The sequence below is a fragment of the Heterocephalus glaber genome, unplaced genomic scaffold (assembly GCF_053883595.1).
Source record: "Heterocephalus glaber isolate CG9 unplaced genomic scaffold, H.glaber_assembly_v1.0 deba00000470, whole genome shotgun sequence".
Lineage (NCBI taxonomy): Eukaryota > Metazoa > Chordata > Mammalia > Rodentia > Bathyergidae > Heterocephalus > Heterocephalus glaber.
Window position 1 is genome coordinate 2,381,415 of NW_028258145.1, and position 27,885 is coordinate 2,409,299.

Sequence of the window (27,885 nt, forward strand, 5' to 3'; positions counted from 1 at the left end):
GTTATTTTTCAAAAAAGATGTTAACATAAAGTTTTAACATAGTACCTATATAATGTAGATAATAAAAGATTTGGAGTCTTAATTTTTTATAGTGTAAAGGGGTCATGAAATCAAATCATTTAACTACTGGCCTAAGGGAACTGCCCTTCAAAATCATCTTTCAATTTTGTGCACATCTATTCACAAAGAACAGAAGGCAGGAATTTGAAGCAGATCTAGATATTAGGATTACAAAATGAGTTTACCAAGACTGGGTCGGATCCAGCTGGTGCATTTCACTGAGAAGCCCAAACTTAGGGTCTACACACCCCAGGGAGTGGTGGGGTGGGTAACACTGAAGGGGGCCAAAGTAGAGCACCCCACCCAAGAAAGCCCAACTGCCAACCTTCCCTCCAGACTGAAGCCCAACCAAAGGGCAGCTCTATCCTCCACAAGTACTCAATGGGCACAGTAGCTCACGCCTGTAATCCTAGCACTTGGGAGGCTGAGGCAGGTGGAGCACTGCAAGTTGCAGGCCAGCCTGAACTACAGAGACCTTGTCTCAAACACAAACTATTCAAGCAATTGTATGTTGAGTGGTCCCAAGTTGCTTTTATTTAACAAAGCTATTCAAAGCAAAGCAAATTTTCAAACCCAACTACCCCTAAGGTTAGTGGCCAAGAAATATCTTTTTCACACCTTAGGTTGGAGAAAAACTTAATTTGGAATCACTGCAAGGACAAATGGTTCCTCCAAGTTGTCATTTATTAGAATGCCTGACAAGGAACTAAAAGAGCCTGCCTACAGATGCAACACACAGCTTACGTCTGCTGGACAGTGGCTGTGCACACTGGACCAGGGCTCGCACTGCAAAGGCAAAGTGGACAGGTGCAGGGACAGCACCAGCCCCAATAGGCCAGGTCTCAGGCCAAAAGACATGGTCTCTAACCAGCATCCCTTTGTTGCACCCATTCCTGATTCAGGACCAACCCTCTTCTAGCCAAACGTCAATGCCTGGGATTCAATCAGAATCACTATCTGTCTCAGCTTCTTTCACATCCACGCTGAATTTGTACTCCTGGTCACAGCCCATGTATGCATCACTCATGAAGTACAGGGTGTAATTGTGGGCACCGGTGGCGGGAGCCACGAAGTCCAGCTTCACCTGGAGAGAGCAGGCAGGAGTCAGGGCAGCTTGGGCCAGGGGACACACTACCACCCTGTCCACCTCGGGACAGCCTCAGGGCCGGTGACACTCACCTTGGCCTTCTGCTGCAAGGTCAGCCGCTTGATGGAAATAAGGCTGTTGGACTTGGCATCTCCAATCACCACCCACCAGCCCTCTTCACGCTTCTGCAGTGGCCAAAGACAAAAATATTTCAGCATATAAAGCCCGACAGCCATGGGCAACTGTGAGTGGTTACAAAAGTAGGACAACTAAGATCAGGAAGTTTCCCAAAGTTCCTTCCAGAAACACAATTCCTGAAATCGTCAAAGGTGTCTCAATGGATTTCATCTAGGATGATGGACTCGTTGCTTGTGGCTTATTTCCTTGTCTCAAGGTCCCTTGTCATTCAGTGCATGCCACCACTAGAGAACTAACCTTTGGGGGCCAGCAGCTAAGTACAAGGCATACATGCCAGAGAAAATCTGAACGTGGACAGGAACTTGCAGCAGAGGACCCAAGCGCGCCGTGGAGGCCTCTGAAATCCTGCCTGTTGAGAAGCCCCCTCTGCTGGCCACTCCACTATCACAATGCCCATGCATCCCAGTTTAACACACACTTTCCTCAGACCCTGTAGAACAACCTGTTTACAGCACTGAGCGTGAAGTTGATCTGATTTCTGCTGCCAACCTGCAATGATTCTCTGTATAAAGCAGATCAGATTTTCTTTCTGGTGATACTCACCAACCAGAAGCTCAGTAAAGTGTGCCTGACCAAGGAGACAGAACAGAAACCAACTAGAAAAACCCAAGGGTCCTGGAGCTGTTTCAAGACACATGCACTATTACAGTCATCCCAACCAACACCACCCAGTGATGTTTCTAACAATGACCAGGCATCTAAATTACCTAAAAATAAGCAGAAGAGAAAAAACCCATGGCCAAGACATTCTCAGCCTTTTGAGTTCATTATGACTCTCAAATTCCCTCCCATCACAGGAAATGTACCATATAGCAAAGACCTAGCCAGTGGATGGGCCCCAGGTAGACCCCCAGAAAAGCCAGGTTCCAGGATGTACCTGCGGGAAGAGAGGTGCAATGACAGGGCCTGTGACCTCTTCCTCTCGCTCCAGCTGCACCAGCACCACAACTGGCCCACCACTGCAAGGAAGCAGGACAGCATGTGAGTGATGTGCCACCTGTGCTCCGCACAACCGCACACTGTACCCAGCAGGGAGCCTGGCGGGCGCTGGCCTCCCTGCTCACCTTCGGATGCTGTCCTTATCCACCACTTCGTAAGACAGTTCAATGTTGGGATAGCGGTTGCAGAAGCGGGCCACATCCGCGATCTGGCTGTCTGTGAGCTGAAGCAGTGCATTTCGTTCCTCGTCCTCCATCTCCATAATGTCGAAGACGCTCTCCACTCCCTGCAAGGGGCATGCAGAGCTCAGAGAGAGGACACCAGCAAGTGACTGGGCTCCAAAGGGCTAACGTCTCTTCCCCCACTATCAGGCCATCTTACAAAAGGCAGCTCCAAAAAGTACACAGAGCAGCCTCTCAGCCTCTCAAATGGAACCTACAGTCCCCCTCAACTCCTCCATCTGGGTCCAGGATACTTGGTTCTCAGGCACCCCCACTCACCACCCAGCCCACCCGGCTTACCTTGTCCGTGCAGCGCTTGATATGCTCTGAGGTGAAGTGCGGCAGCTGCTTCAGGTAGGAGTCCTTGGACCACATGGCCTGGGTGACCATCTGGGCCAGCTCCATGGCTGCCAGCGCAGGACTGAGCCAGCCGTTGCTAGAGAGCACGTCCACACAGGCCTGAATGAGCCGGATTGCCTGTATGGGGTGGAGGAGAGCAGGCGGGTGGGACCAAGCCCTCCAAGGCTGCCTCTGACCCACTGTGTCCCCGCTTACCCTGGCCTACCTTGCTGAGGATCTCCTCCGTGTCTGACTGCAGTTCAGCACTCAGCTGCATGCGGGACAGGTGAGCCTGCAGCAGCAGGTTGGTCTTTACATGTGGATCGTTGAACTTTGGGTTGTTCAGCTTGTGGGGGACCTTCTGAGCCAACTGATGGGGGAGGAAATGCTGATGATGTTTGGGGAACCCTGCCCAAGACCAGCGTGCCCCAACATAGCCCAGGCTCCACAGGGGCAGGGAGGTGCACAGATGTATGAGGGTGGAGGCATGGGGGTATTGTGGGGTGCTGGTGGCAGCATGCATGTGCCCTGGGCACTGGGGCCAAGGTCCTGTGCTCACCTGGCGCAGGAGGTTGTCCTCGTGGTGCCGGATGGGAATGTTCTCATACTCCGCCGCATTGGAGATGATCTCGATGAGCCCACGCACCTTGGTCTTGGCATTCAGTGACATGCTGAAGAGCTCTGCACGGGAACGAGAGTTAGCTGCTGGGGCTGCACTGCACTCCCCTGTTACACCATCCCGCTCACACACAGGGGCACTTGTGGCCCCATCATGTCACCCCAGTGGGCTCCAGACCCCCACACAAGAGCAGGCTCCTCACAGGGAGGCAGGCAGACAGATTGGCAATCCTTGCGCCTGTGCCAGAGCTCACCGATGGTGGTGTAGTTGATGTAATAGTAGGCAGCAATCATGCCCAGGTTCAGAGGCGCCACATCCATCTCGTCCTCAATGCTGATGCATTTGGATTGCTCCAGGTCGCTCAGTGTCTGCTCCACCAGCTCTGACAAGTGGTCAGACAAGTGGCGATGGGAGATGCCTATGCAGATGAGAGGCAAGTGGGTGTGTCAGGGAGACACCTGGCCAGGGCAGTGAGGACCACCAGGGACCCCTGGCTCCTGAGCCCACTGACCCTGCAGGTTGTAGTAATTGGGGTTCTGTGTCATCCGGCGGTACAGAAAGGTCCAGGTGAGGTAGTCCACAGCATCCTGCTTGTTCTCGATGGTCTTGGTGACAATCTCAGCATTGAAGTGGTCATGCATACAGTGGTCCAGGTGAGACTCTACTGGCAATGGCTCATATAAAAACTTTTTAAAGAAATCCTATGGATTGGGGGGGGGGGGGATAGAAATAAAAAATGAAAGACAATATGTTGCAAAAGGGCAAATTAAAATCAAGTGAAAATAAGAAGCAGAAGTTGATGAGCCCTAAAAGGTTTTTGAAAGGCATCAAAGTTTGAGGAAGCCGAGTGTGGTGGCGCACACCTATAATTCCAGCACTGGGGAGGCTGAGGCAGGAGGACTGTCGTGAGTTCAAGGCCAGCCTGAGCTACATAGTGAGTTCAAGGCCAGGCTGAATTACACAGCGAGGCCCTGTCTCACACACACAAAAAAGACTGAGAAATCTGTTGAGGCTCAAGATGTCCAGCTGTCACATATGTCCAAGACTGACCTTTTTGGAGCCCTGACACATGATGACGCAGCGGCCCTCGTCATCCTGAAGTGGGCGGTTGGCATGGCCCACCATTTGCAGCACATCATAGATGGGGTAGTCCACATAGCTGGAGGCAGAAGAGGAAGAAAAGGCGTGTCACAGGACAACACACTCAGGATGCCCAAGGGAGAAGAGATGCAGAGATGAGTAGACCAGGTCAGTTTACAGCGAAACACTATTACGAACACCTTTTACTTGCTACCTACGTGTCAGGGTCGTTTTCAGGGGAAAGGGTCATGGATTTGTTGCTCAAAGCCCTTGAACCAAAGCTACAAACCCATCTAAGGCCAAGAGCAAAGTGACTTCCCATTAAAATAGCAAATGTACAGGCCAAACTTTGCAAAAAGAACTGTATCTCACAAGGTGTCATCTAACTTAAAGTCAAACCAAGAAGCAGGTCCAGACATTAAAATGAACCCACATTCATGTCTAAATACTCTGCATTTCGGGAAAAAATTGGGTTAAGCTATTCAGGCCTTTTCTGAGAAAGATTGAGCTTTACTTCATATTTGTCATTATACAGTGACCCTGACCAACTCCCTTTTCCTAGTCTGTAAAACAAACAGGTTAGTAACTCAATCACTGACATTCCCTCTGGTTCTCAGCTCCTGTGCTTAACCTGGTGTAATGTGGCGGTGCGCCCAGGTTCTGACTGGAAACTCAGACCTGGCCACAGCAGAATCCCGCTGTTTGTTGCCCTTCCTGCACTCAGAGATGGAAAGGGGGCTGAATTACCAGTGCTTGAAAACACTCACGCGTGGATCTTGCCATTGTAGTACTGGGTGTCCATGATGATCACTAGATGGGCAGCCACGTTCATGCCCCAGCAGAGACTCCGAGAAGCCACCACAACCTGGATAGCCCCTGGGAAGCAGAGAGGGGAAGACTGAGGGCGGATTCCCCAGTGAGACAGGTTATGGCTTCTGTGGGCCGCCAGTGGGAACCCTGTGCTACACGTGGCAACTCAGAGCAAGGCAGACTGGGAACAGGACTGACAGGACAAAGGACAGCATGTTATCAGGAGAGGCCACTACATGCTGTGGCTGCCTGGCTCTGGGACTCTCCTGCTCAAGAGAGTAAGGTCTACATTGCCCCAGACTGGTGCTGACAGAAGGGCTAACACCAACCCAGCCACTGCCAGCTGCCACATGGCTGTGTGCCACCATGCCCGGCTTAAGAAAACCAGGTTCTGGGCCAGGGATTTAGCTCAGTGGTGCTGCCGTCTACCTCGAAAGCACAAGGTCCCAAGTTCGATCCCTGGTACAAAAAAAAAAAAAAAAAAAAAAAGTTCTGAAACAGCACCACCCTGCGTGACTGCCTGTTCTCTCATCTGCTAATAACGAAGTGGTGCTAACCAACTGTGAAGATGACTGGTGCTCTGTAGAGAAAGGTCACCCCATCCGAAGGGTAACACACACAACCTGGTGATGGCCCTGGACTCTGCCCCAGTGTAGAGGGTCTTACCTGAGCTGAAGAGCTGTTCCACCAGGCGCCGCTCCATGGGGCTGAGCCCCTCGTGCAGGTAGCCCACACCATTCAGCAACGTCTCCTTGAGCGTGCTGTCACTCAGCTTCTCCAGGTACGGGATCAGATCCTTCTCAGTGCAGTGCAGGAACCTGGTAGCACGAGCACAGGCTCAACTTGAGATCCTGAGCCCCTGCCCGACAAAGCTCACTGGCTCATCAATGGGACGCCCTTCACCCCACCCTGACCTGACCCCCGTGCCCCATCCCAGAAGCCAGGCCCCCACCTCTGCCGCTGGATGTCAGCTGCACAAGTGGTAAGGATGTCAATGGCGGTAAGGCGGGTCTGCTTGCGTGATGGCACAAAAACAATGACGGGCTTCTTGGGCGAGTGCTTGGTGATGGCATGGTACACAGGCTTGGCCATGGACAGAAGGCGCGTCTGTGTGTGGCTGATGTTGAAGCCCTGGGACAAGAGAGATGTCAAGGTTGTCGGCCTGGCTGCCTGCACCTCAGGTCACACAGGGCTGGGTAGAGTGGGCCCTACCTGAATGTGCAGCTCCAAGGGCACCGGGCGCACGTTAGGGTGGAAGTTGAAGGTGGAGGTGGCACTGCAGCCCAACCAGTGGGCCACATCTTTGGCATTGGATAGTGAGGAGCTGAGGGCCACAATGCGGATGGGCCGTTCGATCTGGGAGGAGATGTAGCGCATCCGGGAGCAGATCACCTCTAAGACAGGCTAGGGAAAAGGACAGGCATCACTCTGGCCCAGTCCCCAGCCTCCGCCTCCCCTGTTCCTTTGTCAACCACCCAGCAGCCTTGAAAGATGCCAGTTCTTCCTTCCAATTGTGGTTCCACACGCCCCAACCACTCTGCCCCCGAGACAATACTGCTTTACAAGAGTTTCACTGAAAGCCACATGCCATCCTGTAAACCAAGGTAGCAGGCAGCACCCTCAACGGCGAAGCCCATCTCTGGCCCAGTACCAGACCCCTGGCGCTGCTAAGCTCCTCATACCCCATTCTCGCCCCCGATGAGGTGGACCTCATCCACCACGAAGAGGTTGATGTTCTGGACGTTCTTGCGCTGCTTCCATCGCCGTGAGAGGATGTCCCATTTCTCAGGCGTACTGATGATGATGTTGCCCTTGCCCAAAAGTTTCAGGTCTGTGCTGGTCTCACCCGTCAGGAGCACCACTTTCTTGCTGAGCCGGTCCTGGAACTTCTCGTACCAGTCCATGTACACCTGGTGGGAACGGAGGGGGTATAAGGACAGCAGGCCATGCTGGTGTCTATCACTTGTTATGAGGGAAACCAAGAAGCCAGAGAGAGACCTGCTTCCCTGAAGGTCTCATTCTTTTATTCTTCTGAGACAGGGTTTCTACATTCCATAAGCTGGTGCCAAATGCCTGGGCCCAAGTGATCCTTCCACCTCAGCCTCCCAAGGATCTAAGACCACAGGTGCCCCTCACCATGCCCAGCTTACGTCACTTCCTAATTCCACAACAGGCTTTTAGTGACAGAAAAGCTCTTCAGCAAATACTGTGAAAATGTCAGGATTTAGAAAACAATCTGGCTGGGTTCAGTGATGCACACCTATAATCCCAGCAGTTAGGAGACTGAGGAAGGAGGATCGTCACTATTCAAGGCCAGCCTGGGCTACACAGGGAGGCCCTGTCTCCAAACGGTAACAACAAAAGCCCTTAAATCTGGAATCACCAATGAAACAGCTTCTGGGGAAACCCACTGACCACAGCACGTCTCACACCTGCTCTGCCAGGGCCTCCATTGGAGTGATGTAGACGCAGCGCCCCTCTGAGTTTTGCAGCAGCATCCGCAGGATGGCAAACTCCGCGCATATGGTTTTCCCGCTGCCCGTGGGGGCACCCACGAACACGTTGTCATCACTGTTGTACACTGTGTTGAACACTGGAGGCCAAGAGGACCAGCAAGGTCAGGGAGGGCATGGGCTGAGGGGACACCAGGAGACACAGAGCCAGGTGCTGTGAGGTGCAGACAGCAAGGCAGGGGCCCAGGCATGTGGCCTGCTGAGCCCTGCACCTCACCTTCTTCCACAGAATAGGGAAGGGGAGGGGCTGGGATTCGTGCAGGGCCCCTGGAGGTTGGTGGGGCAACAATACAAGCCAAGAACAGAGACCAGGATGCAGAGCAAGACTCCCTTCCTCCACTCCTTCAGCACTTGGCTGTGTTTTTCAAAATAGTTTAATAGACACAGTAAGAGCCCAAGCCCTGGCATCAAGACTGTTAAAATCCAAGTTCTGCTGTTGCTGGTTCAATTAGGTACCTCTTTATGCCCCAGTTTCCTCATGTATAAAATCAGACACTATCTGGGCATGGTGGCATATGCCTGCAACCCCAGCATTCTGGGATGCTGTGAGGCAGATCACAAGTGTGAGGCCAGTCTGGGCAACTTAGCAAGACTGTCTCAAAATAAACGAATGAATGAAAGAATCTGTGGATGTAGCTCAGTGCAAAGGCCCTAGGTTCATCCCTGGTACTGCAAGAGGGGAGGGCACTGACTGTAGTATATCAATAGCAACCCCATCAAAGGATTGGCAGGAGGAATATGGGAGGGGTAATGGGGAAGCTGGACCTGAACTCAGCCAGGCACTCAGAGCAAAGTTCCTGCTGTCAACAGCCACTGTTTACAACAGCAGGGAGAGGCTTCCATCAATGGCACATACTCCAACATAATCCTGGCACTCAGGGACAGGGGACAGGCACCTGAAGCCTGAGAAAGGACCACATACCATGAGGGCCTTGCTCTCCTGGCCTCAGGGAAAGCTGCAGGGCAGCCAAGCAAACCTAACAGGAAGCAGCAACTTCTGAGACAAAAACACCCTAGGGCCAGCAGCTGGGCTGATGAGCTCCAGGCCCACCAAGTACCCAAGCACCCCTTTCCTGCTTGCTGAGGAACGTTCCTGTCTCCAAACAACCTGGAAAGGCCTCCAAGGGAACCAAGCACCCACCTTGAGTCTGGATAGGATTGAAGAAAGGGAATTTATCTTGGTAAAGGCTCTCAAAAGCACTGTTCCTCAGCGCGGACACAGGCAAGGGCTGCAGGTCCAGCAGCTCAGTGGGAGGTGGGTACTTCTCTGGGAGGATCAGGTGGCGGAAAGAGACAGGCAGCTGTGTCTCACAAGCTGTCAGGAAAGAAAGAAGAGAAGGAAGCACTCCTCAAATGGAGCCCCTGTGAGTGCTGGAAAACCAGCCAAGCAGCACCCGAAGCACCCACAGCTCCCTCTAAAGGCAGGACAGGAGCAGGAAGCCCTTTGTCCCCAACAGCCTGCTCCCAGGGGACCCCAAGAGGAGACACTCACAGAGCCAGCGGTCGGACACCACTCGGATGAAGTACTGAGGGGGCAGCGGCTCAAAGACGGGCACGAAGAATGTAATGAGGTGCTCATCCTGGGCGTACTTGGCCTTGAGCAGAAAGTACTCATGGTGCAGGATCACCTCGCTGTCCACGTCCTCCACCAAAATCCAGAAGGCCTCTGATGAGCCATGCACCTGCCAACCAAGCATATGGGAGAGGAATGTGAGCTGGCATGGTACTGAGCACCTCCGACCAGCGTCCACTGCCCAGCACACCCAGACCTTCTCGTCCCACTGGAAATCCGGTGTAATGGTGAGCTCCACCTTCAGGGTGGAGCGCGTGATGGGCTGCAGGTGCACCGACAACTCCAGCTTGGGGAACAGATGGACGTACTTGTGGATGGTCTTCCCCATCTTCGGCATTCGGATGAGCTCCCCTAGGAGGAAACAAAGGTATACAGGCTGCAGCCAGCTGGCGAGAATAGCTGCAAACAGGGCCTGGGACGCCATGGGAAAGGAGAAGAATCCAGACCCTAGGCAGGTCCTTCCCTGTGTCCCAGGGGAGCCCTGAGGACTCAGGCCCTGAGGCCAAGGTGAGCCTGTACTTCAGTGAGACACATGAGGTGACACAGGCCACTGGTGCACAAGGCCCAAGACACTTGGGCTGTGGGATCACAGGAAAAGAACTTCACACACACCTATCTCATTATGATTCAGGTCATACAGACGCTCAAAGGGGAAGTTTTTTTTCTCAATCTTCTTCACTACCTCCTCAGGGAGTTTGCGGAACTGGCGCAGGGGACACATGGACTGCCACCTGTCAGGAGACAACATTGTTGATCCTTTCTGCGGCACTACAATGAACCACCTTCATCACGGCTTCCAACAGGCCAGCCATAACCACAAAGACAAGGTCATGAAAGGAAGCACTGGAAGTCATGCTGGCAGCGAGGCCAGAGAGCCCACTGGTGGCCGCCCCTCCCCCAACTCCAAGTGCCACTTGAGGGTCTTCTCAGCTGTCACCTGGGTTTCACATCATACTTCAGGCAGCAGAACTCGAGGTCAGATGCACACTGAGGATTCCCTATCACAGCCACAGTCTGGGGACCCTAATTCACAGTGACAAGGCCCTGCTCACTCAGGCCCTTACATGCGCTTGTCGATCATCTTGCAGAGGTTCAGGGTCTTGTCTGTGAGCTGTGCCCAACCTCGGTTCAGGACAATTTCGAAGATTGCACGCATCAACCGGCCAGCCGACTGGGGAAAGATGAAGCATCTGCTGTGAAGTTTCCATCACCCCAGGCCTGTCTACACTCGGTTTAATCACCCCAAGCCCTGATGCAACCATCCTTACCAACTCAAAGACAAAGTCCCTTCTGCTATCAGTACTTTCTCCAGCTCTTACAGGTGGAAGCCAAAAAGACCCTTTTGCCATTTCTGGATTTGTGAACCCTGCAAGCACTGTGGGAAGTCTCTTCTCTGGTCCAGCAACCTCCCAGTCTCGCTGAGGGCCTTGAGAGCCCCCAGCATCCCTTTTTATTTATTTATTTTTTTTATTTTGGTACCAGGGATTAAACTCAGGACCTTGTACTTGCCAGGCAGGTATGGCACCACTGAGCTACATCCCTGGCCCAAAAAACTTTCTCCTCCCCACCCCGCCCCTGCCAGTACTGAGGATAGAACTCACAACCTTGCACTTGCAAGGCGGGCACAGTGCCACTGAGCTAAATCTTTGGCACCCCCCGCATCCCTCACGCCTGCCCTTCCCACTCAGGAATGCTGGAGCACAGCAGCTAAACCGCACAGGCACAAAGTACCAAGACACCCAACCTCACTAGCTCACTAGCGTTGTGTCTCCTTTCTCCAGAATGCACACAGCACCTCTCAGGCACTAGAACTGTTCCAGCCTAGCTCAAAGTCCAAGTACCTCTGTGCTCTCACCTGTGTAACATACACCATGTCGGCCATCAGCGCAAAGCCCTCCAATTTCAGCTGTGAGATGAAGGCTTGGAGGAGAACGTTGATCTGGAATGAGAAGCGAGGTCAGCCCAAAGGAGGCCCATGGATTCCCATACCACTAAGATCTTGCACAGCTCTTCTTCACAAACATTACTCCATATGAAAGATCAAGTGAGAAGGGTACAAGAAGTGGAGGAGCTAGGGATGGGGTGCAGCTCAGGGGTACAGTCCAGCATGCTTACTGTGTGCAAGGCCCTGCATTTAATCCCTAGCACACTGCCCTCAGAGTGGAAGAATGTGTGGGTTACAAAGCAAGAACCCAGAATCAAGGTTCACCTTTTGGATGATTATGAGAACTCCCAAGCAAAGAGGAAAGGGACTCACCTTGGCGCTGGGCTCCTCAATGCTCTCCTTCACGGGGATGGGCACCCTCTCTAGCAACTTCTGCAGCTCCAGCTTCTCCTCCTGCCACAAGGGGAGACAGGTCAGGACAAGCCAAGAAGCCAAGGGAAGAAGCCACATGGCAGCCTGGCAGTAGGCACCAACTCCCATCCTGACAAGTCATTCAGGCGCACCTCTCTCACGGTGATGTTCTTGAACTCTGAGGACAATGAGAAAACTCGGAAAAGCTCAATCTCACTGAGGGTGGGCTTCAGCAGCTGGTTGTAGGTTTGTACTGTGTCATTGGTGATATAGTAGTGGCTGGCGATACGGCCCAGTTCTGTCACCTAGAGAGAAGGAAGACTCCATGCAACACTGGCCCTAGTAAGCTCCAACCTCTAACTTGCATAGGTTACTATCCTAACGGGACAACTGCTGCACAGTACAAGGGACTGGGCACATCCAGAAAGGTGGCCGGATGAACTGGCCTACAGAGATCTGAGGTCCACACACAGAGAACACCTACATTACCCACATTACAAAGAAGGAAAGGCTACTTTAGCAGTTCAGAGGCTCACAGACCACAAGACAATCCCTGATCTAAGCAGCAGGGGATGAGACAGGCAGTACTCAGTCAAGGGCGCAGGGCAGTGTGAAATGCTTCACTGGGCCTAACATCTTTGCTCAGACATTGTCCAAAAGCCCTCATGTCACCAACCTGGAAGTTGCCTGTCTTCTTATCGTACTTGACCAGATTGTTCTTGTCCAGCATCAAGGCAGCAGTGTGAACCAGATCTAGTCGGCGCTGGTCCAGCAAGGGGTCTCCCTTGAGGTCATCGTGAGAGATGCCATAGAGGGTTGGGGACCGGAGCATCCGGATATATAGGTAGGCATAGCCCAGCCAGTTCACCGCATCCTACAAGAGGTTCTTGGCATGGGAAAGTGCCAATGTCCACACAAAGCTCCCATGAAGGGCTTAAAAATTAATTCCCAACTACAAGGGTATATAATCACACCATCTCCTGAGTGTTTTTCATACTTCATTAATAGGACAGTCTTTCCAAAGAACTTGGACACAAACAGAAGTGGAGGGTAGAGGGCCCTAATACTGCTGACCTATGGCTCCTCAACAGGACCCATCTCACCCCTGCAACCTCGGTCCCTCAAGATGCCAGGGGAAGGCTTCTCTACCTTTGCATTCTGGACATTGCCCAGCACAATCTCTGCGTTGAGCATGTCAGGAAGCTTCGACACCATCTGGCTCTCAATAGGTAGCTGCTGGTTGAGGAGGGACAGGTAGTACTGCAGCTCCCCATGAGACGTGATGAGTATGCCTTCGCCCTTGGTGTCGTACTGCGGTCGGCCAGCACGGCCCAGCATCTAAGTCAGAGACAGCAACCAAGAGCTGTAGACAGTAGCGGGAGAGCTTCCATGCTACAGAACTCAGCCTTTAACCTGGGGTCTTCCCAGCATCCTTTCCCTGTGGGTACAGATCACCCACATGCTGGAAATAAATTCAAAGGCTTGGTACCTGCAAGATGTCCAGAGCTCCCAGTTCTGTCCAGCGCCCCTTCTCTGGACTATACACCTGAGTACCTTTGATGATGACTGTATGGGCAGGGAGATTCACACCCCAGGCCAGAGTTGCTGTGGAAACTAAAACCTATGAAGGCAAAGCAAGGTACTGAGGAAAAGATATCACCACCAGAGGGTGCACAACCGACTTCTCTAGCCTCAGAGGTTCTAGGGGAAAGAGTGGTGGTGCCAGGACTAGGGGATGAGATGCATGTCCTGGTACTTGTGAATGTGATACCAGAATGAGGAAAGGGTTCCCCGAGTTCCTCATCTATTCAATAATTAACATTCCAATGTTCCAGAAGCACCTAAGAGTCAAAAGTACAGACCTACATTAATAATCCAACTTAAAGTTCCAAGAAAATTCTAAGTCGGATATCATGAAGCAGGGAATAAATGAGGTCCCATCTAGTCCTCAAGAGGACTAGAGTTAGAGGACTCATCAAAGTGCCTGTTTTGTCACCCCTCAGACACTTTCCTAACCTCACTCATCTTCCCTCCTGCGCTGTGTGGAGCCTGGAAGAGCTGTATTTACTGTACCCACCACAGCCCTCTGACCTGGGCTAGCGGTGTCAGGAGCATACATACAGCACCGCTGTTGAAATTTCAGGGCTTCTGAAGCCTGCAACACCTGCTCCCTCAAGCTCTGCCTGCCCTCACCTGAATATGTTTATCAGCAAAGAGATCTTCCACCAGCGTCCGGTCGACTCTGGTCATGCCCGCATGATGAATAGCGAAGCCATAAGGAAGCAAATCCTTTAGCTCCAGGTTCTGGGAACAGAAAAAGACCAGGGCACAGGGTAAGCCTTTCCTCGGGACTCTCAGAGATGACAGAAATCTCCCGTGGGGCTCTGCCTCTCACTCATGCCCACAGCAACACCCATGGAGACCACCTGTGATGTATGGGAAACAGCAGCACCCTGGCGCATACAGTTCCCAAAGAGCTGTCCTTTGTCTGACTGATAACACAGAACCAGTCACCAAGGAGGAACAAGAGAATGGGCCACACTCTCTCACCTTGCACTGATCTGCTTCTGTCCGAAGAACCTCCGTGGAGGCTGAGCCTTCTCTCAGAAACAGACCCAGACTGTCCTTCTCCAGGCACATGTCCCGGATGGCCCTGGCCGTCTTCCCAGTCTCCTTCCTAGAGTGGACAAACACCAGCACCTAAAGAGAACCCATAGTTGACCAGAGTTAACAGCTCTGGCAGCCTCTCTCACAGACGTGGGCAACAGCTGTAGGAAGCAAAGGCTGCACCGTTATAACTGGAAGCCATGGTCACAGAAAAAGGAGCAATGGTAAGAATTCATTTTGGCCTGGAAGACATCTAAATAGGGCCTGCAAGACCCAAGAGAAAGAGCCCACCAAGGACAAGACTCAGTCCCACAGCTAAGAAATGAAACCAACTCTAAGACCCTACAGTGCAGAGCAAGTTTTAATATATTAGAAATGCAAATTCAAGGGTCTCAAACAAGAAATCTGTGTTCAGGGCCCTCACAAGAGTCCAAGCCACATGAAGATAATCTGCAAGATAACAGCTAATATGGTACATTACTTATTAAAAGAACACAGGAAGTCTGAGATCAGTATCATGTGGTAGGAAATAAAAGTCCTCCTAGCATCTGTGCAAAGACCTGTCTCATTTTTGTCGATAAAAAATAAATGCATACCTTGATGCTTTTCCTTATTTATCTTCGTTAACATTGCTAAACTATGCTGAACAGAAAAATTTGTATCATGCTAACTTCCTAGTAAAACACCTTCTTTTACTAGTTTTTTTTTTTGGGTACCGGGGATCAAACTCAGGATCTTGCACTTTCAAGGCAGGCAGCAGCACCACTGAGTTAAATCCCCAGCCCTACTAGTTTTTAATCTTTATTTTCATCATTTTGTACTTTAGATATAAGACACCCCATTATCTTTTCTGTAAGGACCCTTGATGGTGTGGAAGACTGAATTTTTCAGGCCCAGGGATTTCTCTTCCAGCTTTTAAATCACCTAAACATCATCATCATTAATGGTTACAGGATGACTGTGATTATCCATTTCATCCAGGCTGTGTTAGCAGCCACCTATTGTCAGGAAATCAGCCCATTTCTTCTAAGTTGGGCAATTTATGAGTACAAAGTTGTTTATAATATTCCCTGGTTATCCCTTTTCTGGCTTTTTGCAGGTCCTCACACACACTAAGCACATGATCTACCACTGAGCTACTTCCCCAGCCCTCTGAATCATCCCATCAATGGCAGTTTCTGTAGTAACTCATTTATTTCATGCCCGATACTGGTGTTTGTGTGCTATCTCCTCTTGTCAGTCATGCCTGATTACCACTAAGTCACAAATTGAATAGAACAGGTTCAAGAGCAGACCATGAACACACCTGATTTTTTCCAGCATGTTCCATGATTTTCTCATAGACAATTTCATTCATGATCTGGAAACGCTTGATAGCTTTTTTCTCTGTGATGCCCACATACGTCTGTTCCAGAGGGACTGGGCGGAAGCTAAAAGTTCAACAGTTCAACACATGAGGTTTCTGGCAAGGAGTAGTGCAAGAACAAAGAGTACTTTCTACTGCCTGGGAGACTGATTCCTCTTTTTGGATTCATACACAGAAACCCAAAGGTCCTTCTAAAACTCAGTGGTCTTTAGAAAAGGGTGATGACACCAGTCAAGACAACTTTATTTCCCTCAGTCTTTTTCTTGCACTACTGGGCATCCCAGTCTTTCTTTGTACCTGTTGTCAAAGTAGAAGAGGCCCTTGGCAGGGTCGACACGCAGAAAGGTGGCCACATCTTCATAGTTGGGGAGGGTGGCACTGAGGCCAATGAGTCGAACGTCTTCTTGGGTCATTTCAATGTTTCGAATGGCTCTGGCTACCAAAGCTTCTAAGACAGGACCTCTGTCATCATGGAGAAGATGGATCTCATCCTAAAGAATGGGAGGACAGCAAATTACTTCTAGGACCAGAGCACACACAGCCCACTTTCCTGGGACTCGTCCAGTTTTATATCTGAAACCTAAGATGCCTAATGAAGAAGACAATGGAGGAACCTCAAGCCAAAGTGACCCAGAGAATGAAGACAGCATTGCATGGAAATAGCACACTGTGAGCTGCTTTGCTTACAACACTTTATGCATTTGAGACAGGGTCTTGCTATGCAATTCAGGCTGGCCTTAAACTAATGGCAATCCTCCTGCTTCAGCCTCCCCAGTGCTGAGATTACAGGTGTGCGCCACCACACCCGAGTGCTTATAGCACTTCAGACATGAAATCTGAAAGCAGCTCACAGGGCTTACAGCAGCACCTCACTTGAGCTTGCCACAGAAAGACCCAGGGAGCTTGTGAACATGCATGCTGCAGTCACAGGTGGGGCGGGCCCAGGGATTCGGCTCTAACACGCTCCTATTCCAGGCCACTGCTCAGTAAGAATGAGTAGAAAGGCTCTAAAGCAGGGTTAACAAACTTTTTCTTTAAGAGCCAGACAACATTTTAGGCTTGAGGTCATGTTTTAGGCTTGTAGTCCCTGTTACACATATTTAGTTCAGCCACTGCAGCACAAAAACAATTGTAAACAATACATAAACAAACAGGCATAGCTGTGTTCCTGTAAAACAAAAACCAGTAGCCACAGACTGCCCACACCTGCTCTAGAACACTAGATGCCACCATGTTCTCATGCTCCCAGACACCTCAAAAAACAACACTTGGTGTGGTGGTGATGCCTGTAATCCTAGCACTTGAGAAGGCTGAGGCAGGAGGATTCTGAGTTTGATGCCAGCCTAGGATACATTGTGAGTTCAAGGCTAGCATGGACTACAGACTCTTTCAAAAAACCAAACCCGGGCTGGGGATTTAGCTCAGTGGTGTTGTCGCCTGCCTTGCAAGGGCAAGGTCCCACGTTTGATCCCTGGTACCAAAAAAAAAAAAAAAAAAAAAAACACCCCACACCATTCAAACTGGAAGTCCTCCTCTCTGTGCACCTTTGCATACATGATGGAACACAATGTCCAATGTCCTGCATCCTTACTTGTTGCTTCTGAGAATTGGTCACCTATTTGTTTTTCTTTTTTTGTAGTTGTTTTTTTGAGTCAAGGTCTCACTATGTAGTTTAGGCTGGCCTTGAACTTGCGGTGATCCTCCTGCCTCAGCCTCCCAAGTGCTGGGATTACAGGTGTGCGCCACTACACCTGGTTTGATCACCAATTTGTAAACTCCTTCAGTGTTCCCTGGGAGAATACAATGTTTTTCCTTGGTCTGTTTACATTTACTTCAAAGCATCTCAGATGTAAAAAAAATCTGAGCGGTGTGGCAAACACCAGGTGCTGACTTGGAACATTTGTCTATGAAAAGATTCTTAATTAAAGGGAACACGAAAGCTGACAGCAGCTGTCATGAAGAAACATTCACTGTGCAATCTACACCCTGCCTGCTATAGCAGGATGCCCATCCCGCAATGAATGCTCCCCACTTACCAGGATGACAAGCCGCACCAGCTGGGTGTAGGTGCGCTCACCACCCTTGCGGGTGATGATGTCCCACTTCTCTGGGGTGCAGACAATGATCTGAGTGGCGCTGATCTCCTCCTTACACAGCTGGTGGTCCCCAGTCAGCTCAGCAACAGTGATGCCGTAAGTGGCCAGGCGCTGAGGGGAGAGGCTTGTGAGGCAAGAACGCCTGAGGTGTGCAGTGCAGCTCAGGGCACAGTTCACACCCAGAGTGCCTGACACCCTGAGCACCACTGCGGGAGGAGGGATAAAAAAAGACAGCAGGCTCGAAGGGGACTGGACAGCATACTTCCTGCAGGTACTGGGAGCAGGGAAGCATCAGGTAAATCAAACCAGATGAACACATACTCCTGAAAGAAATCCAGGTTTTGCTCAAATGCAGCAAAGCGTGTCTGACAGGGACCTGTGCACATAAGAGCAGAAAATGGATATTTACAGATAACAAGACCTGGGCTACCACCTCCAAGTTCACCATCACATGTCCATGCGACTGACAATCCATAAACATCTCAAACACAGATAATCACTATGACAAAGATGACATAAACCCTTGTACATGAGCGTTCAAGACATGCCTGCTTCAGAAACTCCATGTTAGCGGTCCAGATCCACCTTGGAAATGGGAAAAACGGCCCAGGAAGCACTCAGAGAAGCAGCAACAATGCCCAGGCCACTCTCAGTACTTCCACAGAGGCAGCCAGTAGCTTCTGGAGCAAAGTCCTCAGCCTTACCTTTCCAAAACTGCCCACCATCTCCTGCACCAAGGAGCGCATGGGAGCAATGTAGATGATCTTGAAGTCATCCACGTTGATGGTGCCATCCATGTTTATGTGCTTCCCTATCTCTCGGAGCATGCACATCAAGGCTACATTGGTCTTCCCGGCACCCTGAGAGAGGTCAGAGACAGGCGGCCTGTTTACCTGGTTATGTTCATGCCCTAGCTTCATGGGCTCATCTCTACAACAGAGAATAATGCATGTCCTGGGCATTTAACATGTGTCCCATCAAAGAATGAAGAACTGGGGGCTGCAGGTTAAGATTAAGAACAATCTTGCAGCCAAAAGACTAGACCACATTCCACCAAAAAAACAACAAAAAAGGCAGCCAGAGCAGCACTTACAGTAGGAGCACACAGCAGCAGGTTCTCATCCGTCTCCAGCGCAGCATGGTAGAGTTTACTCTGGATTCGGTTCAGTGTTTTGAAGCCCTCAAATCCAGCCTGGGCATACTTTGGCAGCTTCTCTACTGGAAGCAATTGCTAGAAAGAAATGTCACACACATCATACTGACAGCATCCTCGAGCACTCTTTTTTTGTGGGCATGTTAGGATTTCACTTCCTGGCAGACTCCCCCCACAGCTCTCCACTAAAGGCCAGTCCTAAAGGCCAGTCCAAAGACAGCAATATTGTTCAAAATCAGAATAGGAAAATTCTGAAGCAGCTTTGTTTCTGGAATAAACTATTCATGACACAATGAATATGCTTTGGTCAATGGTTGAAATCAAAGGGGAAAGGAGGTGAACTGAGCAGAGAAATGAGATGAACAAGTCACTCACTTCTTCTGAGCCGAAGGGCTTGGGCTTCAAAGCAGGCACGTGAACCTCCTCATAGCCCTTACGCTGGCGACGAAAGGAGCCATCAGGAAGCTGACAGCGTTTGTTGGCCATGAAGTGACTCCCCTGGGTAAAAACCAGGTCCTCCAAGTCTAGAACCTGCCGTGGAGCCAGTGCCTGGGAACACGGAAAACAACCATACACAGGAAGTGGTGAGCCTGTGAGCAATGATTCTTCTTTCCTCCCAGCCCAGGAAATGACCCAGTACCCACCTCTCCACCTTGGTCCAGATCCATGGTTTCCAGATCCGTGTCCATTCGGGACTGACGAACTCGCTCTCTCCGGGACCTTTCTTCCTACAGGGGAAAAGACAGAAGGCAGAACACTCCACCACTGTCCTGGGTTCTTGTCCTTTTTGGTTCTTGCTTAGCTGCCTTGGACAGACAGGTGCTGACTAATGAATCGTCAAGCACAAAGACTGCACTTTACATTCAAACACCTGCCACAAGGACCACCAGAAAGAGCAAAGGAAACAAACACCATTAGAAGGAAAATGCACAGGACAGGGATGTCAGAAGTAGAAGTTCCACAGGTTAGCATTAAGGGCTGGGCTCAGGCCAGGGATTTAGCTCAGTGGCACCATGCCTGCCTCGCAAGTACAAGGTCCTAAGTTCGATCCCCAGTGCAAAAAAAAGGGGGGTGGGGGGTGGGACTGGGCAGTCCCAAAGGGATATGAAGCAAACGCGCATCCTATCCTTCCATTAAACCCATGTTTTTCCTGTGAAGACAGTCCCCGGACGCCACCAATGTGATGGGCTGATTCTAGTCTGTACCCACTAACATCCCCAAAGACTTTAGAGAAATGCTTTACTACTTCAACCTCTGCTTTTAGCAGAAATTTAGCGTTATGCTGCAATCTTCTAGCCAAGGTCCCTTCTCCAAAGCAAAGAAAGCAAACACTCTAGCTGAGGAACAAGATGAGAAACCACCTCAGCCCCTCCTTACTCGGATCAGATCCTCCTTCTCAGTCTCATGGAGCTGGTAGAGGAATTTGGACAGCTCTGGATCAGCTTCCATTTTTCCCATGATCCTTTCCTTTTCAGCTTCACTCTGAGCGCTGGCCAGCAAAGTGCAGTATAAAACTGCCACGGACAACGAGAAGAAAGGGAAGGTGAACAGGAGGGATGAGACAAAACCAACCTTCAGTCTTGGGGTAGAAAGAAAAATAACGAAGGGCTGAAGCCATCATGGCGATGCAGTCCTGTCCCACTTATGTGCATGCACACACAGCAGGAAGAGCACCCCACACACTCACTCATCATCCGGTGCTGCCGTAGCACTTTAATGAAATCGAATGTGTTGAAACCCAGGAGCAGAACCAGCTGGTTCTCACATTCCCGGTCATCACTGGCTGTCTGGAGAAAGAAGATAATTCTGCCATTATGGACATAGCCACCTGCTGCTTCCATCACTGTCCCCATCTGCTGAGGTGCACTGAACAGAAATGTCATCTTGACCATACCTTCAAGATCTCCAACACCTCGTCTGCCTTCTTCTGTGAGACGATGGCATCATCATAGAAACGACTGAGCTGCCTCTGTAGCCAGAAGGCATCAATATCCCGAGGGTGCAAATCCTTCTTCTTGGAACTCATCAGCTCACCGGAGGCTACAAGCTGAAAGGTAAGCAGCACAGAGCTCACCAGGCCTTGTGTGCTTCAACAGCTTTCACACCTTCCTGCAACACAGCCACTTGCCATTCCACAGCCTGCTTTCTTTCTTTCTTTCTTTCTTTCTTTTTTTTTTTTGGTGACAGGGATCGAACTCGGGACCTTGCGCTTGCAAGGCAGGCGCTGGAACCACTGAGCTAAATCCCTGGCCCAACACAGCCTGCTTTCTTCTGAGGCATTTCCAAAGAGAAAAGTCTGCTACATTGAGTTCAGAAGAACAAATCAGAGAAATGAGAAAAGCAAGCCTGATTTTATCAATACATTTTTGGAATGACTGCAACTGAGAAAATCAGGACGCTAATGTTGCTGGGCACAGTGATATACACCTGTAATTCCAGCTACTTAGGAGGAGGCTGAGGCAGGATTTCAAATCAAATTCAAAACCATTCCAGGCAAGTTAGTAAGATTTGTCTCAAAAGTAAAATTAAAAGGGCTAGAGATGTGGCTCAGTTGGTGAACACTTGCTTAGCACAAGACCCTGGGCTTGATCTCTAGCACTGAAAAATATAAAAAGCTAATTTGTGGCTCACCCTATCAAAATATGGCTCAGTTAAGTAATTTTTAAGAGAACACAGACATAAGGAAGAAGTGCTACACTCAGAAATAACCTGGCCTTGTGCTGGGGATTTAGCTCAGTGGTTCCGGTGCCTGCTGTGTAAGCCCAAGGTCCCAAGTTTGATCCCCAGTACCAAAAAACAACGGGAAAGTCTTGTACTTACATTAGCAGAGAGGGTGCAGCGCACAACAGCCTCGTCCCCTTCCATGTCATCATCAGATGCCTCTTCTCGAACCTCCCCATACACATCTTCATCACCTTCCTATGGAAAAGACCCCCACCTCATCCATGATCCAGAACTCACCTGCACCGCTATAGAACTTCTTCTCTAAGTCACCCTAAATGAGCTCAAATTAGAGCAACAGCTTTGGGGCAAAGCGATCAGCTTAATGGAACCAGGCTCAGCCTCAGTTCAGGGTACACTGATGACGCGGCCACCTGCACGGGTTCATCAGACGCGTCTGTTCTCACTGAGCTTCTCACCTTAGCTGGCACAGTGGCCACCGCCTGGACCACAGTGTCTCTCTAAACATATACAGTACTTGCACACAAGCCTTGCAGGCTAACAGGAGAGAGAGCTATATGAAAACATGTGCAGAAAAGCAGATGGTGATCCAGAAATGCCAAGGCTGCACCTGGCTTGCTCGCCACTGTATCCACTCAATACTGTGCAATGCACTCAGAACACTGTAAGGTTCACTTCTTATATGAACTGCTGTGAGCAACTTTTCTATTGGTTTGTTGCTGTTTAAAACCATAAAATCCAAGTAACTATATGGGGGAAGCTTAGCAGTCACCTCTCTCAATCACCCTATTTTATGGAAAAAGAAATCAAGACAAAATGATCCATCCAAGATCCAGGAACAACATTCATATTCTTGGCCCTTAGCTCAATGCTATCGCCTCTGACTCTTCTGTGAGACCCACTTCCTGTCCTGTTATAAATCTCCAGAGGCAAATTGACCCACTGAGACCGGAAGCCCACTTTACAATGTTTCAAGTGCCCCACTCATTGCTATTTAGTTAATAATCTAGAAATTCTTTTTTTTTTTTTTGGTACTGGGGATCGAACTCAGGTCCTTGCACTTTCGAGGCAGGCAGCGGAACCACTGAGCTAAATCCTGGCCCGAATATCTACAAATTCTGATTACATGGTAAACATTGACCTCAATGACTGCTGCAATTGTTAATCAACTAGGTACACACTATGCTCATGTTCTTCAGCAAATGTGCTTTCTTCGAAACTAATAGTGGCACACAGTAAGAAATTGAAAATTAATGCAATAAAAAGTTAAAATGCTGTCAAACATGGTGAGACTGGGCCAGGGATTTAGCTCAGTGGTTCCGCCGCCTGCCCCACAAGCGCAAAGACCCAAGTTTGATCCCCGGTACCAAAAAGAAAAAAACAAAACAAAACATGGTGAGATTCATCTTTAGTCAAGCTATACAATGAACTTTATCTTTTGTCTTTCTTTTTGCTGATTTACTTGCTTTAAGTTACTTTATTAGTTTAAATTTGCTTTAGAAAAATCTAAAGATAATCCTATAATTTTTTAGCAAAATAACACTAAATTTCTAAGTTTAACATGCATAAAATATCATAAAGTTTATTTAGCTTAAACAAGGGAACTTCTTTACACTAGAAGGAGCCCTGTCACCTTAACACTTTAAAACTAAGAAAGATGGGCTCTATTTGCTTTATTGCTCACCTCCTCATCAGATTCAAACTGCACATTCACCCCATAGGTCTCATCGATGTTGTCATCTGAGATGAGGAATTAGAAAGAGGGCAGTGAATGGTTAGTGATACAAGAGGTACTGGAGCCCATTTCCTCCCTACTCACCCAACTTGCTTCTCCCCAGGACAGAACCAAGGTCTAAGGACACATAAATGTTTAAATGATCAACATAACAAAGCCACTTGCGTTGCCCACTCCTAGTTGTTCTCCAATCTGCCAACTCTGGCCTGGGTTCAGCCCTGCTTTGCTGACTCAATCCCAGCCTCTGCCAAAATTTTCTCCCATATTCTACACAACAGAAGACATCAGTAAGAAATTAGTGCTAAAGTCTAGGGATTCTGATGTCCATCAGTCACAGCTCTTCAAAAAACACAAAACAGGTTATGGAAACTGACATTCAGATTTTTTAACAAATGATGCTAGAAGATACAAACTTCAGGATCAAAACAAAAACCAGTTAATATGATCAGGACACAAAGAGCTCAGTTACCCATGTTTTGGATTTCCTTGTCTCCACCATAGTCTGTGATCTTTTTGCCCAAGTTCACTAGCACATGGTATCTGGTATCATCTGTCTGACCCAGCAGCAGGTCAATCTCTTTTCGCCTTTCCTTGTCTCTCAGTTTTTCATTTTTCAGGACAGCCAGAACTTCATCAGCTGCCCCACAAAGAATATCACGTGGCTGGTGACAAAACATTCAGAACAATGGCCAGAAAATCAATAACCAGTTCTATGCCATGGTAGTGTATAAAGGACCGTACCTCTTTCAACTGCAGCATCCCAGGCCCTGACCACTTTCATCAAGGCTGATAAAAAATGCCATCCAGAGTCATACAATTGAAGGGAAACCCATTTTTAAAAAGATTAGTAGGAGTGAGGATGTAGCTCATTGGTAGATTATGTGCTTGGCATACATAAGAACCTGGATTCAATTCCCAGCATGAAAGGAAAAAAAAATTAGGTGGTTTTCAAAGCAGGACACAGCTTCTGCAACAGTCTGGTTCATGTCTCCAGGTGGAAGAGGCACTTAGCAATCTTCCTCTATCTGGCCACACTTTTGGTAATTCTTTTTGCACATTTCCTCAAGCACCCACTTTGCCAGAGCATCTCCAAGACTCAAATGGACCCTCAATGTAATCATGTGTGAATCAGGGTTAAAAGCAAATTTGGAGGGCTGGGGATTTAGCTCAGTGGTTTTGCTGCCTGCTGTGCAAACGCAAAGACCTGAGTTGATCCCCAGTACCAAAAAAAAAAAGCAAATTTAGAGACAGACTATCTGGATTCATATCCTGACTCTGCCAAACACCACCTCTGACTTGGGAGAATTACTTATTCTGTGCCTCACATCTCTCTTCTATAAAATGGGGAAGGCATATTAATAGCACCCAATCATGGAGTTAATGTGAACTTCCACATAAATAAAGTACTCAGTAAGTACTAGCCACTTCTGCAAGTCAGTATGGGAAAGTGGTACACAGGAAAATCCAGACAAGGTTCTCCTGGTGTCTCCCAGCTGATTCCCTCCCTTTTCTTTTTCTTTTTTAAATTTTGGTTTTTATTAGTACACGTTTGCAGTAAATGATGATTACATTTGTTGTGGGAAATTGGTAAATGCACATAACACATTTTAATTCTTTTTATGTCTTTACCCTTACCCCGCCACAAACAGTTGGTCTCACCTGATCCCCCAGAGCAGCCTGGATGAAGCTGAGCAGCACCTCATAGGTCTCCCGGGTCTCCTTGGTTTTGGGCTTGTAGATGATGCCTACCATCTCATCAATGCCCTCTGACAGCAGAGTATAACCCTTCATCTTGTTGATGTCATGTCGGTCCTCATCTCGTTTCCTTCGCCTGACAGACACAGGGTACAATGCTGAATGAGAAACCTGCCCTTGCTGGTGCAAGGCTAGATCAGGCCCATACCCCTTTCCTCCTCAGCTTCACTGCATACAGCTAATACATGGAAACAGAAATCTATACTCCCTCATAATTCATACTTGGTCTTAATCACTTATGACACACTGAAAGAAAATCTTGTCCATCTCTCAATCTCTCACTAAATGTACCAAATGTTAAATTGTGACATGCTCCAATTTTTTTTTTTTCTTTACTGGGGATCAAACTCATGACCTTGTACTTGCAAGGCAAGCACAGTGCCCCTGAGCTAAATCCCAGCCCGCTCCCATTTAATTTTTTTTTATTTTTTAGTACCAGGGACCAAACTAGGGACCATGCACTTATGAGGCAGGCGGTGGAACCACTGAGCTAAATTCCTGGCCCTACTCCCATTTAATTTTAAAAGACAATCCTTTATACTTTATATGACAAGTTTATATAATAGGATTTGACTAGTTTTTCACTTCTCAGGATTCTGACTAGCATTACCTTCTTCTGGCCAGAGAAGCTAAAGCTTCACTGCAAGCTCTCCTGACTCCCAACAAATTATAACAAAACTAGAAAAGAAGTTATATTCTACAAAATGGAGGGCTGATGATGCACAAACTCCTTTCAAATATAACTACTTAATCTGGGGCTGAAATTTTTGAGACTTCATTGCTGGAGATGGGAGAAGACACAGAGCTGTTCACGATCAAAAAGATAATGGTGAGGTGAAGTGCAACAATTATGTATGTTTTGAAAAATATCTCCCAAGAAGGAAAAAAGAGAGCAAAAACAACAACAAAAGTCTTTCATACTGTGGCTGCTTGAGTTAGCTTATAACAATAAACAGGAGGGCCCGGGGATTTAAGCTCAGTGGTTCCACCGCCTGCCTCGCAAGCACAAGGTCCTGAGTTCGATCCCCGGTACCCCCCAAAAAACAAAAAACAAAACAAAAAAACAGGAAGTAGACAAAAGTAGAGGCAAGAGTAGTGCTGGGAAGTTATTAATGGAGAGGGGATTACTGAGACAAGGAACAGCCAACAGTCCTGAAAATATCTGAAAGAAAATTAAGATCTGACTATGTATCAGAAATATGTATGTTAGAAAAAGTACTGTTAAGTTCAGCAAAAATGATACAGGAAAGAAGAACTTTGGGTTTGAAGAAAACATAGTACCCTTGCACCTACTTGGCTCTTCTTTCCTCTTGCATCTGTGGTTTGGTCCGCTGAGCCTTATCTCCCATTCGAGTGCCCTCCAGCTTCCCAACCAGTGACAGCACCTCCCCTGTGGGTTCATCCCGCCGGGTCCGGTCAATGAGAGAGCGGTCAGCTTGGAGCACAAGATTCGAGTTCTGTAAAGATCATACGTTATAGGAGCTTCACCATGAATCGAACAAATTCCTACATCACACTGACACTAGATGAAAGAATTCTTGCAACTAAATGATACCACTAAACAGAATAAAGGATTTTTCTTAAGAAGACATAGCATCATATAATCCTGTGCATGAACATAGGCCTAAGTCCCATGGGCTGTCAAATGAGTTGAGTAATTCTTGCTCCTAACAGTGCCTATAATAACCCACACATGGGAAAAATGTGGCCCGCGGATAGGTAACAAGTGGAAGAAGGCGGGTTTGGCGCCGGAAGATCTGTTACAACCCCCCGCTAGAGAGCTTAGTCTGTTCCACCTTGCCCCAAACTCCAGTGGGGTTCTTCCGTCGTCATATAATCGCACTCTCGCCCACATTCGATTTTCCCTTTGCTTTCCTGGCTCTCTTGGAGCCTTCACACTGAAACTCGTTTGCACAGCCTTTCGACCCCGCACCGCACTCCTTCGCCCGGAGTTCTCCCCCGAGATCACACGCACCGCCTTGTACTCGTACTGCAGGCTACGGGCAGTCACATCCGCCATGGCTGCGGCTGCTCGGGGCCCTTAGAGCCCCACTCCACCCCGCACACTATGAACCGCCGCTGCAAACTGGTCCCGCCAGGCAGGAACCACGCAGGAGAGACACCCCGAACGAGGAAAAAAAAAAGACTGACACTTCCGCTTCCGGGTCCCGCTAGGAAAGGCGAGCTTCCGGCGAGTGCGAACCACTCTCCTGCGGCCTTCCAGTTGAATGGGAGGGGCTTGAGTGCACTGTCAGGTACCGCACCGGGTGACCTACGCTCCCTGTACTCAGGTTCCGGTCCCTTGCTGGTATACTTCAGACGTAGGCCCGAAGATTTTACTTTATAACGAAAAACCTTTTTGTTTTTATTTTGTTTTTTGGTACCGGGGATCGAACTCGGGACCTTGCGCTTGCGAGGCAGGCGCCGGAACCACTGAGCTAAATCCCCAGCCCGAAAAAACCTTTTTCTACCTCTTTTCCGCGGACTCTGGCCACAGTCCTGTGTGGTAGGCAAGCGAGGAAAAGCTGGTAGTTCCATTTCTGGAGGCAGAAATTGAAGGAGCAGTTCATTTCCTCTGTGTGTGTGTGTGCGTGTGTGTGTTGAACAATTGAGAAGAAAGCTCCTGGCCTTGCCCAACCCATCCAAAACCCATGTCCCCGAGATCCTGGTTCTCTGCCGGCTGGGTAAACAGGTGAGGGCCACCCTGTTTGTTCCCACTTGTTTGATACATCCCATGTTAGCTTCCTCTCCATACT

At 49.1% G+C, this 27,885-nt stretch overlaps 1 protein-coding gene across 1 annotated transcript; it reads right to left on the reverse strand.

Moving 5' to 3' along the window:
- Window positions 1–726: 726 nt before the first annotated feature.
- Window positions 727–27,273, reverse strand: Snrnp200 (small nuclear ribonucleoprotein U5 subunit 200). The gene is made up of 45 exons (XM_004844357.4): window positions 27,105–27,273; window positions 26,423–26,586; window positions 25,034–25,205; window positions 23,844–24,036; window positions 23,324–23,379; window positions 21,778–21,876; window positions 20,852–21,004; window positions 20,645–20,744; window positions 20,335–20,471; window positions 19,602–19,685; window positions 19,333–19,506; window positions 18,898–19,035; window positions 18,509–18,664; window positions 17,745–17,915; window positions 16,006–16,199; window positions 15,649–15,772; window positions 14,286–14,435; window positions 13,929–14,039; window positions 13,225–13,356; window positions 12,885–13,073; window positions 12,412–12,609; window positions 11,888–12,040; window positions 11,697–11,777; window positions 11,295–11,378; window positions 10,504–10,610; window positions 10,052–10,170; window positions 9,636–9,790; window positions 9,359–9,548; window positions 9,008–9,181; window positions 7,786–7,946; window positions 7,036–7,263; window positions 6,566–6,757; window positions 6,306–6,484; window positions 6,020–6,171; window positions 5,311–5,419; window positions 4,514–4,622; window positions 3,975–4,164; window positions 3,717–3,881; window positions 3,404–3,525; window positions 3,071–3,214; window positions 2,806–2,982; window positions 2,410–2,570; window positions 2,223–2,304; window positions 1,240–1,332; window positions 727–1,144 (listed from the first exon to the last, which is right to left on the reverse strand). The coding sequence occupies exons 1-45, from the start codon at window positions 27,147–27,149 to the stop codon at window positions 1,001–1,003; spliced, it is 6,411 nt and encodes a 2,136-aa protein (XP_004844414.1). The 5' UTR covers window positions 27,150–27,273; the 3' UTR covers window positions 727–1,000.
- Between the last annotated feature and the right edge of the window lie 612 nt (window positions 27,274–27,885).